Source organism: Natator depressus, chromosome 4 (genome assembly GCF_965152275.1).
Source record: "Natator depressus isolate rNatDep1 chromosome 4, rNatDep2.hap1, whole genome shotgun sequence".
Taxonomy (NCBI): Eukaryota; Metazoa; Chordata; order Testudines; family Cheloniidae; genus Natator; species Natator depressus.
Genome location: NC_134237.1, coordinates 2992916 through 3004900, shown reverse-complemented (window position 1 = coordinate 3004900; position 11985 = coordinate 2992916). Strand labels below are relative to the sequence as shown.

Below are 11985 nucleotides of genomic sequence, written 5' to 3'. Positions count from 1 at the left end.
GACTCTCAGCCTTAGCAATGTCTAATAGGTGCACATGTGATTTCTGTACTGCAGCTGTTTCCCATATTCCCTCGCTGTTCAGCACCACCCCAGTGCCTCCCAGGCTGGGCCTCTGCCCTGCTGCAGTGCTGGACCTGTGGGATGGCACAGGCAGAATTAAGGGTGCCTGGAGGCGATTTTGTGTCCTCAGGTTGTTTTGTTAGCAAAGAGCGATGTTGGGTGCAGGTGGGGCTGAAGGAGTGGAAGGTTATTACACCCCATGGAGGGCACCTTTCCTGGGGTTGAGCCAATCCCCACAGCTCCTGGGGCCCCCTCAGACCAGGGGGCCCCTCCACAGCACACAGGCCTCTAATTACAGCCCTGCTGGTCAAAACACATGCTTCCTCCTGGGCATACGTTTTAATGTAAGGGCTGCAGTGCCCAGAGCCCAGCCTGTGTCTCTTCGGCCAGGCCTCCTAAGTGGAGTCTTGGCTTAGTCACAGTCTCAGCTGGTTACACGGTATGGGTTAAAACCTGGGTTACTTACAACAGCAGGAAGACAAGGGCTAGCAGCCCAAGGCCAAACCTGCCACACAGCCTGGGGTTGAACATGAGCTGCTAACCCAAGTTAAATTCCAAATAGTTGAGTCTTCTCTGCTGTTTTAACCCAATTTAGCGATCCTGAGTTAAGAACACGCTTTGTTTGGAGCCTAGACATACCTAAAGAGTGATGCTCTTGTTCAATCAAAAGTTATTGGGCTTGCAAAAGGATGCATTAGTTGAAATTTTGTGGCTTGTGTTATTCACTAGATAAGAGGTCAGTTTAATCCCTTCTGGTCTTAACAACTGAATCTATAGACCCAATTTATGCACTATAGCTCTCATTTGTGTTAATAAACTTTTTCAATATTGTAAACTTTCTGTGGGTCATATAGTGCCTAATGCAGTAAGCCAGAGGTTCTCCACCTTTTTCTTTCTGAGCCCCCTTCTCCCCCCAGCATGCTATAAAAACTCCCTGGCCCACCTGTGCCACAAAAACAGTTTTTCTGCATAGAAAAGTCCAGGCTGGCATTAGGGGGCAGCAAGCAGCCAAGCAGGGCAATTGACCACGGCCCCACACCACAGGGTACCCTGTAAAGCTAAGTTGCTCGGGCTTTGGCTTCATCCCCCCATGGCGGGGCTCAGGTTTGGGCTTTCTGCGCTGGGCCCCATAGAGTCCAATGCCAGCCCTGCTTGCCAGACCCACTGAAACCTGCTTGCAGCCCTCTATGGGGCTCCGGACCCCCAGTTGAGAACTGCTGCATTAAACTTAAATGTAGACCACACCCAATCCTCCTCTTGAAGGACTGAGCCTTAAATGTTTTTGGCAAAACGTAGTAAATTGGTTTTGCTTATTGAGGACTTGAGCTAGACACAGATTTGGAATATACACATGTTCAAAAAGCATGTTGGTCATGGAGGGCCTTTTTTGCTTTGTACCAGCTGCTCCTTCCAAGTTCCTTTGCTCTGCATTCAGTGTGCAATTACATATTTTGTGTGGCTCCTTTGAAAGGGATGGGCAATTACCTTACACATCCAGCAACATCTAAAATTGTTCACGCTGGAGGGAGGAGCAGGCACTCTATCAGCTGCAGAATTGCCAACCTCAAGCATTCAAAAATCATGACTCAGACCCAAATGAAATTTGTCTGAAAAATAACAAAATAACAACAGTGGGGATGTTTTGATTTGTTTTCAGCATCCTGGTCTGACTGGCTCACAGTGTCAGCCAACCACAAGGGCTAGAAACGAACTTGTTTTACAGAGGAGAGTCTCCCATAATCACAGGGCTCCAGGACCTGGGGCTTTAAGGAAAGCACCAAACGTTGTGCGACTAATGATAATATCAGGGGGGTTGCAACATTTCTGAGGTAAGAACTGAGGCACAGCTGGCATCTGCGCCCAGCAGGGAGCAGTCCAGGGCCAGGCGGCAAGGGGTGTGACTTGGGCGCTTCATTTTGCTGGTCTAGGGAGGCTGAGTAACATGTTGTCCCTGGCCCTGTAAGGATTCCCCGCTGCGATACCGGCCCTTTAAGCAGCCACCTCCCTTCCCCGACAGGCCCCTCGCGCAAGGCTTCACAGCCGCCCGAGACACAAGACGGGGAGGGGGAGCAAGCTCCTGCCTTGGCGGCTGCGCAGTTCTTACCGGAAGTGTTGTCTCGCCGCATACGCACTTCCGGGGGTGGGGTGGGGTCGGGTCGGGCGTGCTCTGCGCCGGCGGCCGGCTGTGCGCTGAGGGGAGCGGCGGCGGCGGCACTATGGCCGGGATCAAAGGTGCCGGGGGCAGAAGCGGTTGTTGGCGCTCGGCGTCGGGAGGGGTCAGGGAGCGGAGGCGGATGGGTGCCCCGAGACCCAGTGTCCCAGCTACACCCCGTGCCCCGAGGTAGAGGGGGAGCCGCCGGGGCAGCGCCTTCGCTCCCCGGTGCGGGGCCGGTCTCCCGCAGCCTCGGGTCGGGCCCTCCACCCTGGCGGGGAGCAGTGGCTGGGCCGCGGGCGCGCAGAAACGGCTGTCAGAGCTGCCTTGCGCCGCGAGCAGCCGCGGGAGAGCGGGCGCCGCGCTGAGCGGTTCTCGGGGTGAGCGCTCTCTGGGGGGGAGACTCGGTCCGGAGGCCCGAGTGGTCTCTTCCTCCGCGTGGCTGATCTAGGCCAACCCAGTACCCACCGCCGGGGGCTAGCAAACACACCCGTACCTTGTCCCCACTTGGGTTTGACTGCAAGGTAGCTGTTTCCACGTGAAAACAAAGCCTTAGGCCTGCAGCACTTGATTGGTTTACCCTTGGCTCTCGTTCGTGGGGGCGCCTTTGCAGACAGGAGGGTGGAAGGTCAAATTTTAAACACCCACAACCAGTAAATTTTGCAAGAAATATTATTTTGCTTTCCCTTGCTCTTCCAATGAAAGTCATCTTCTGGCTACTGGCAAGCTGACTCCTCAAATCCTAGATTTACTCTAATCTTCATTTGTATTGTATCTATACAACTAGAATCTCCAGTAACATTTTTCATAAAACAAATCCTAACTTTAAATGGACTGAAATCTCTTGGGGAATACCTCTATGAATCTGTGAAGTTAAATAATTCTGATCTTAGGATGTTATTTAAAGACAGATTTACAATAAAGCCCGCTGGCTGGTTAAGAATTGGTAAGACTTCAGCTTCTTGAAAATCTGTCATTTGCCTCAAAATGTTTTCAGATAAAAATGAACACATGGAACCAAAAGCACAATAACTTAATGGGAAACAGGTTTAACATGAAATTTAACATATTTCTATATTAATAATTCCTTTGATTGTTTAAAATTTGAAATGAGCTAGAAGTAGCCTCAGGTACTAGCTCTGCTTCTGAGATCTCACTGATTTTTGCAGTATAATTGTATTTTCTCTTAAAATGACCCACATAAATAGAAGAAACCGACTGAGTGTACGGGGTAAACAGTACAATGTACTATGGGCAAAATGCTGTCAAATTAATGAAGGGCCTGATTCAGAGTCCTTTGAGGTCAGAGTTTTTGTTAGCTCCAGTGGGCTTTGGAATCCATAAACAAACCGAATAATCCATTTTGAAAAATATGAAAGGAAAATACTTTTTACAATTCCAAAAACTCTGTTCACTTCAATTTTATTGTCTGAATCTATACTGAGAAATGGGTATGTATATGCCACATAGCTTCATGAGAAACCTCTATTCATTCTCATTGCTAGCTTAATCATACTGCCAAAGTTAAATCACATTTTCCTCAGAATAGGATTAATAAATGAAGTAACCCCATGAGGTTACCTGAAGGGACTCAACCTCTCTTGTGCTTCAGAAAGTCCCAAGGTGGATATGACAGTCCCACTTGCATCATCTTTGTTCTTTAAGTATTAACAGGTGAAAATATGTAGCAAACAAAGAGGTGAAAGCCTCATTTTAAATTACATTCAAAACTTCATCTAAAATAGACTTTCTTTTAAAGCTTAATATAAATGTTCCTGTAACCAAAGTTACATTTTTGTGTAGTGTTAAATACAAATGTACAGAACCTTTTACTGTAATACCAATAAACATCTGCTTAAATTAAATATGAAACAAATGAGAAATAAAATGTTTGCTTATAATGCTCTAATGGCTTGGAATCAGTGAAAAGAATCTGGGAACTTGAGTTTCAGTAGATTTGAATGAATCCTACTTAATACACAAATGGTAGCACTTTAAAAGATTTAATTCTGAAAAGCATAGTAGCTGTAAAATTTAATTTGGCTGTATATCAAGTTAACATTTTCATTGGTAAATAACTGAGCAGTTTTAAGAGGACATTGTTTGATAGGATGTAAAATGAGGATTTAAAACAATTACGCTTTCACATCAGTCAATGGGAATAGCTTCTATTTTCTGATTTAAAAAAAAAAAGATTTCTAGTGGATGCAATTACCATACTTTTTTTATATAAACGTGGACATCTCAGAGTGTGAAATAAAATTATGAGGTATATGTTGCATGTGACTTGACACTAATTTAGTCAAATAACTTCAGAATAACTTTTAAAAAAAAAATCACATAAGAGAAGGTTTCAGAACATAGCCTTGTGAACAATTATCAATCTCTGACCTATGATACTAAATAATGAATAAGTATAAGGCAGTGAGTTTATACAAAGGAGGCTGGGCTTCTTTGCTAAAATCTTATTGTGCTAAGTGAATACAAGTAATTTAGAAATATGTCCAGTTGTATTTTTTGCAAGCTTGATTATGGGATATTCCATTCAATAAGCGTGATTTGTGGCTCATTTCAAAGTTCAGCCCATTTGCATTATTAGTGTGACACATTTATTTTTCACAATTCAAGTAGTTGAATAGATTTCCTTCAAACATGCCAAAAAATTAATCTTCTGTCTAGCCCCAAGGAGTTTTTGAGCAAGTGAAAAACAGGATTATTATTGAATCTATTTTGCAACCTTAATTACAGCGTATTCTGTCAAGCAAATGCTGGAGAGGAATGAGATCAGCTCGCCCCAATCTACTGCAACAGCATCCATTGATCTGTTTTAAATGTTTATAAAAGTAAAATTGACTTGGATATTATAGGATACTCTGTAAGCTCGAAAGCTTGTTTTTCTCCCCAACAAAAGTTGGTCCAATGAAAGATATCCCCTCCTCCACCTTGACTTTGAAAGTCTGTTAATGCAGCAGGAGGAGGCTGTTATCGCAATGACACCCTTGACTTGTGTAGATATTGTTCAGATTTGCCAACATCCAAAAAAATTGTGAATGCTTTCAGAATGTGTAGTAGTGTTCCATGTGGTCCAACAAACTGACCATCCTGTTCTTGATTTGTTTTCCTTACAGCTTTGATTAGTTTGTCCTTTGGAGGAGCAATTGGACTAATGTTCTTAATGCTTGGATGTGCTCTTCCACAGTACAATAGGTAATGTATACAGTTTGACCTCTTGCCCTTTCACTACTGAATAGTCTGTCCTCCAGATCCAGTGTACTGAAAATCCTTTTGGTGCACACTCGCCTGTTCCTATAGGCAGTTTTTTGATTATGGATTGAAAATGTTGGAAAAAACAAAGATCACCTGTGAACTAGTTTGCAGCTATCTGGTCAGAAGAGGGAAATCAACTAATATTAATAGGATAGTCTTAAATACAAACCATTAAGGAAAGCATCAGAAAAATATTTCTCAAATACTCCTTTTATCCTATAACCTCTGTGTACTTGCGATTGACAAGGGTTTTAGCATGTATTGAAATGGGAAATAGAAATGTATTGCCAGTGTGATGGCCACTTTGTCCAACAAGCTCTGTTGGATAGTTGGCAGATTCACTGATACATTCAGTGTTGTAGCTGAGTTGGTCCCAGAATATTCGATAAGGAGGGAAAGGGAATATCTTTTATTGGACCAACTTCTTGGTCTCTCTCGCCAACAACAGTTGGTCCAATAAAAGATATTACCTCACCTACCTTGTCTCTCTCGATTCACTGATAGACAAGCTTGTAGACCATCTAGCCCCAGGGAAGGCCCTTCTCGTTTCTTCCGTATACCAGATCTGTTTGATAAATTGTCCTGGTATTTCAACTTATGGTAGAATGAAAAAAAATATACTAAACACCTCTTGCTAGGTAGGATGACATCTTGCACTGTTGTTGTGGGATAAGTTGCCCTCATGGGTCTGTGTTTTGGTCTGTAGCGTCCTTTTCCCTGCTTTCTGTGTGTTGAATGTCAGGTGTAGTGCTAAATATACTTTGTATGACCCCTTCTTACTGAGTGAACTCTAAACTTAAAATATCTGCCAAAATATTAATTTTCCAAGTTCTTAAAAATATTATGGAGGCATTCATTCCATTGCTATGCTTTTTTTTTTTTTATAAATGTCTGTGGAGAACAATTGTCTCCTTCCACAGATAATTTTTTTATGGGCAGCTTTTAAGTCCTATAAAGCTTGGCTTGGGTGCTAAAATATTCAGAGTGGAGTTGATCATATCTGGTTCTCTTAAATGATGCAATGAGGCTCCCAGAAAAACATGGATATGTCTTTCCCTTCATTGTGTGCTTAAGAAACCATATCGGTTTAAGTGTTAATAAAATAAACCATTATTGCCAAATGGTATGGATGTATGGATTACATAATGGCATTGTTACACTTGGACATTTAAAATGTTAAAAGATCTTGGCACTTGATTATTTTTAGTAATGATAGCTGGATTTGTTTTTTGTTTTAAATGTTTCAATACAAGTTCATGAAGTGAAGGGAGGAGCAGATTGAGATCTTTCTCTATAACCTTCTGAGAACTCCCTCTCAACCGGTTTTCCTCCACTGTCATTGAGGTCAGCTGAATCAGCCCCAGGCTTGAACATCTGGGGCTATTGCCAGAACATTTTCATGGGTGGGCCTATCTTGGTTATGGAATTCACTTCCCACATAAATGAACTGGAGCCAATATGTCTGTCAGTTCATGTTGGAATGCCCCATTCTTAAAGTTTTGCCTGAATAGGAAATCGATTAAAAGAGGGTTATAACTTTGCAGTGGGGCAAGCGACTAGTTCTTAATATGCTTTGTACAGCAATCACTGTGGTAGGGGCTTCTTAAACTTTCCTGTTTCCTGGGTGGTGGGATAAAAGTATAATCTTATATCAGGAAAAGCAACAATGAAGTATTTACTGTGGAGAAATGGGAATATTAACTCTTGTCTCTTTTTTTTCTTTTCCCCAGCCAATACTGGCCACTGTTTGTTCTGTTTTTTTACATCCTTTCTCCTATTCCATACTGCATAGCAAGAAGATTAGTAGATGAAACAGATGCTACAAGTAATGCTTGCAAGGAACTAGCAATATTTCTTACAACAGGCATTGTTGTCTCAGCATTTGGACTACCTATAGTATTTGCCAGAGCACAACTGGTTGGTAATATTTCCATATGGGAACATGTTCTTTGCTAAATGATTCTATGTTGTGTAATACTCTCTCTGAGCTTAAAGTTTTGCTGATACATTTTGATATAACTTAAACTAAGATGTTTAGAGTGTACCTGAGTAGATGAAAATATATATAACACAACAGCAATATAAAAACTTACCCCCAGAAACAAAACTAGAAATGTTCCAAATAATTTGGAGACCATTTGTGTAATAGAAAGGATAGTTCCTTGGTAGTCAGCTATTTCTCTTTCTTCTTTTTGTTAGGTTCAGTAAACAAAAATATAGGATGTCAGAGAATGATGAAAAAATGAGTGGCCCTCATTCTAATCCATGTATAATTCTCTTCAGTCCCTCAAAACACTCTGTACTGCTTTGTATTCTTTCACTTACACCTTTTAAAAGAATATCTAGTCTGCTTTAATTCCATGGAGAAAATCAGAAAATAAAGTTGTTGTTTAAGTTCTTTCCTAGAGGGAAACCTCCCAACTGAAGTGTGGCTTTCAGAAGTGCCTGAGGGAGTCAGGTGCCCAACTTCTATTGACTTTTAATGGATTCTGAACACCTAATTCCTTTAGATGGCTTTTGAAAATCCCACTTAGTTACCAAGATAACTTTTTTTTTTTTTTTGAGGGCTGCATCTATAATTCTCTGTTTAGGCAAGTCTAGTACTCGGGCTAGCAACCAAAGAAGCACAAGGGTAGGTTGAGAGCAGACGTGTTTTACTGTGTTATCTAACCCTGCTTGGAGCAGGTCTAGATGATATGGTGGTAAAAAGCAGCTGTACCTGTACTCTAGCGCTTCCTCCATTGCTAGCAGTGTGGGGAGCTGCTCTGGTGCCGGACCAACTGTGAGAGAATTGTTAAAACATGTACCTGGGCTTTGTGGTTTAATTTCAAATCATAATATACAAACTTGTCCTTGCATCAGTGACTTGTTAACACTTCGGACCACGTTCAGTAACTTTGCATACTCGTTTTTGTCTCATTTGGTTGCTTCTGCTGTCTGTTTCTCTGTATATGTAACTAAATTTCCCTTATCCACAGATTTTGTGGGGAGCATGTGCACTCGTCCTCACAGGGAATACTGTCATCTTTGCTACTATCCTAGGATTTTTCTTGGTCTTTGGCAGCAATGACGACTTCAGCTGGCAGCAGTGGTGAAAGGAGTTTAGTACAGAACTGTCACAGACATCTTGTCATTCAGTGGCCATCCATACAAATGAGAGAAAGGGCAATAAGGAGAAATAGCGTAGCAAACCTTGGGTGTATTTTAGATACTCCTTTTCACCTTGTTTATTTTAAGTGTACTATCTTGACTGACTTGCTGATGGATTTCAAGGTTTCTATTGTTTGGAAAAAGACACTGTTTTCACTTCCTTTTATCTAAATATGTTTAGTATCTCACTTTAAAAATTGTAATTGTTGGTTCCATTCTGTTTTTGTATTTATGCTACATATAAATGCTGGAACAAGAATTTTTAAATGGTTTCATTGAAAGTTTTTTTTTTTTTTAAAAAAAGAGCAACAGTAATATTGAGTTAAAGATAAAATGTATCTTTTTTTTCTTTCTCTTGACCCTGGTGATTAAAATATGATGTACAAAGGAGACAAAGTAAGCAATTGTACTGCCCAAACGACAACATTGTCAATAAGCAAATGTGTATGGGGGTGGAGGTATGCATAATGGGTGGGAGTACCAGCTGTAGACTTTTCTGTTCATACCTCACTATGACTGAAGTATTGATGCCACTGGCTTGGGGATGGGGCTTCTGCCAATAAGCGGGTAATTATTTTCTGGGATCTGATTCCTATGTTTTTAACACCCTTAAAGGAGTACTTCCCCCTTTTTGTTCTCAACTCTTGTGTGGGTGTGACATGCAAATCTCTTATCTGTAAGTTTATTGATGCTATAAAATGCAAAATTTAAATTGCATTGTTGAGAAAAGAAAACTGATATTTAATTCCATTTTTCAAAAAATCTGTGTTGAAATGTTTCTATTTATAAGTATTGTATGTTTTTGGTCTTATGTCAACTTTTCACATTTTACCAAAGGGGAGGTAAAATGTTCATTTATGGAACTACTGATGTGTGTGTGTGTTTTTTGTTTTTTTTTTTGTTAGCAGCGTATACAAAATATTTTCCCCGCTTCCCTTTTTAAATTTATTTTATACATAGTATATATTGAGTAAAATGGCTTTTCAAATGTAGACTAACACTTAAATCATAGGTATTTAACTTATGTAAGAAAATTGATTGCTATATGAATATACAGTACCGTCAAAGCACAACTTTTTTGCAAGTCTTTGACTGAAATGATTTCCTAGTGACTGTCAGTCTTTCAGTTCATGCATTATCTGTTAACAGTAATGTTATCTGTAATTGTAGTTCTTGTTCCATAAGGCTATATCACCTGTAATTTACAATATTTAAGACAAGTTTTCTGCATACCTCTCAGTTGTCTGTTTTTAATTGAAGCAAATCCTATTTATTAGACATTCATTGTGGTAGACAGTGGATTAATGCAGATTAGCCAGGCTTGATTGTATTAGATGCATCAATAAAGCTGACCAAAAATACTTCTAAATCTATTTTTATTCAACTTTTTTTAAAATGAAGATTAGAAAGCTAACTGTGCAGGCATGATAAAAAATTGATTACTTAGGTCTTAATGACCAGTGCTTCAGTATAAAAAAGCACAGAGTAAGTGGATCTTGGCTTATCTTGTTTGAAAGGGGATTATTTTATTTACACGGATGTAAACTAACTATAAAACTGACTATTTCAAGTCTGATAGTTATATGTGTGATATTGTATGTTCAAGATATTTAGTCTAGTGTGTACAGCTACCTGTCAGTCTACTAAAGCCACACAATGTTGTGGCTTTGAGCAATATTCTCCATAGCTGTAAAGGAACTGAAGAATAAAGTCATAGGTGTGCAGAAAGTGAGTCTTTAGCAGATAGCATTTCAGCCACCTGTAAAGACGTGTAACAGAAGAATCTGCTGAGTAAGGTGGAAATTTTCAAAAGTGCCTAAGTGAGTTAGAAGCATGTCTCATTGACTTTCAGCGGCACTTGTCCATGCTTTTGAAAATCTTCTAAACCAGTGGCTAAGGATAGTACTTGCCTTCACACAAAAGGTAGCACTTGTGACTTTGACAACTCCTCCCAGATTCTTGAATTTTTTTGATCTGTCCCAGTCAATTGCCCAAGAAATGAGTTCTGTTTTTCCCATACCCACATTGCTTTCCTAGGTGTCATTGTAATACCCTGTTACTCTTCCACTTGACCACAGAATTTTTTATATTTAATAGCCATGTATTTTTCTGTATATTTGCATTGACAGCATTGTGTTCTTGACCTTGCACACTAATTAGACATAGTGCTGTCTCTGGTTTCTAGGCTAGACACTTGAGAGGTATGATTTTTCCATATAATATGCACTGAAATAGCATTGCCATCCTTCTATAGAGAACTTTTAATGATGAAACAATAAACATTTTAAATATCAGCTTGAGTTCTGGGTATTTAATTAAAATATACTGTTATGTTAATCAAAGAGTATAATCTGATGTGTTTAAAACATGGATTGCTTTCCCCAACTTGTTTTCATAGGGTTGTCCTTGCTGTTGGAAAAATGTGCTTGTTTTCAAAAATTACTTGAGGCAGTTCTGTGAGCCAGTACTTCATTAATCTGAGGCTGCTATTGAGACTTACTGTGGAGGTTTAAGATTATATATTCATCAGTACACAATGATGTCCCAACAAACTCCAAAAAAGCCATAAAAGATAATTTAAAATGTTTAGACACTTTTCCAAGTCTCTCTCTCCCATTTTCTTGAATTTCATTTGTAAGATGTGTAATATCAGATACTACCTCTCTAACTTAATTGTATATGCTTACATTGCCAATAGATGTCACAATATGGGGACTTTTGAAATTCTTAAATTATATATAACAGTATGCTAAACCATACAGTATTTTATTAGTTGTAACCAGTGGATTCGCCCAACCTAGCACAATATAAACTTAAATATTCCACAGTAATATATTGTCAGTCAAAACTCTGGTATGTTGAGCTTCTGCTACATTTATTGCCTCAGTACACACAAGGTATAAGAATACTGATTTATAAAGAGTGGTGTGAAATACGTTCATCAGCAAACTTCTGAAAATTGGGAAGTGCCTGTTTCTAACAAAAGAAATCAATGGAAACTGTGGATGAGCCCTTTCCTTTTTTCTAGGGGGGAAAAACTGATAACTTGATGGGGGTCAAACCAGTTTCTGAAAAGCAAAATACACGTATTTCTAATGTGTGAAATCTGAGGAAAATTATAATAGATGGCTTCTGATGGTTGAAATTTTAATTTTCTAACCATCACTCATAAGTGAGGAAACGAGTGAGTCAGAGTCCTGTAGTGGGTGAGGGAAGAACTTATGACCGTAACAATGAAGAGCTGCTTTTCTGGGGTAAATGAGATCTCTTGGGACCAGTAGTGGGGGAAGTGTTAATATAGTTTGTTTGTTGGACGCAACTGAGTTGAGACTATTAAATTAGCAAATAAGAATTAG

General features: G+C 39.9%; 1 protein-coding gene across 1 annotated transcript; it reads left to right on the top strand.

Moving 5' to 3' along the window:
* Positions 1-2214: 2214 nt before the first annotated feature.
* On the top strand, positions 2215-10917 carry LEPROTL1 (leptin receptor overlapping transcript like 1). The gene is made up of 4 exons (XM_074950265.1): positions 2215-2292; positions 5341-5419; positions 7210-7396; positions 8458-10917. The coding sequence occupies exons 1-4, from the start codon at positions 2277-2279 to the stop codon at positions 8572-8574; spliced, it is 399 nt and encodes a 132-aa protein (XP_074806366.1). The 5' UTR covers positions 2215-2276; the 3' UTR covers positions 8575-10917.
* Positions 10918-11985: the final 1068 nt, after the last annotated feature.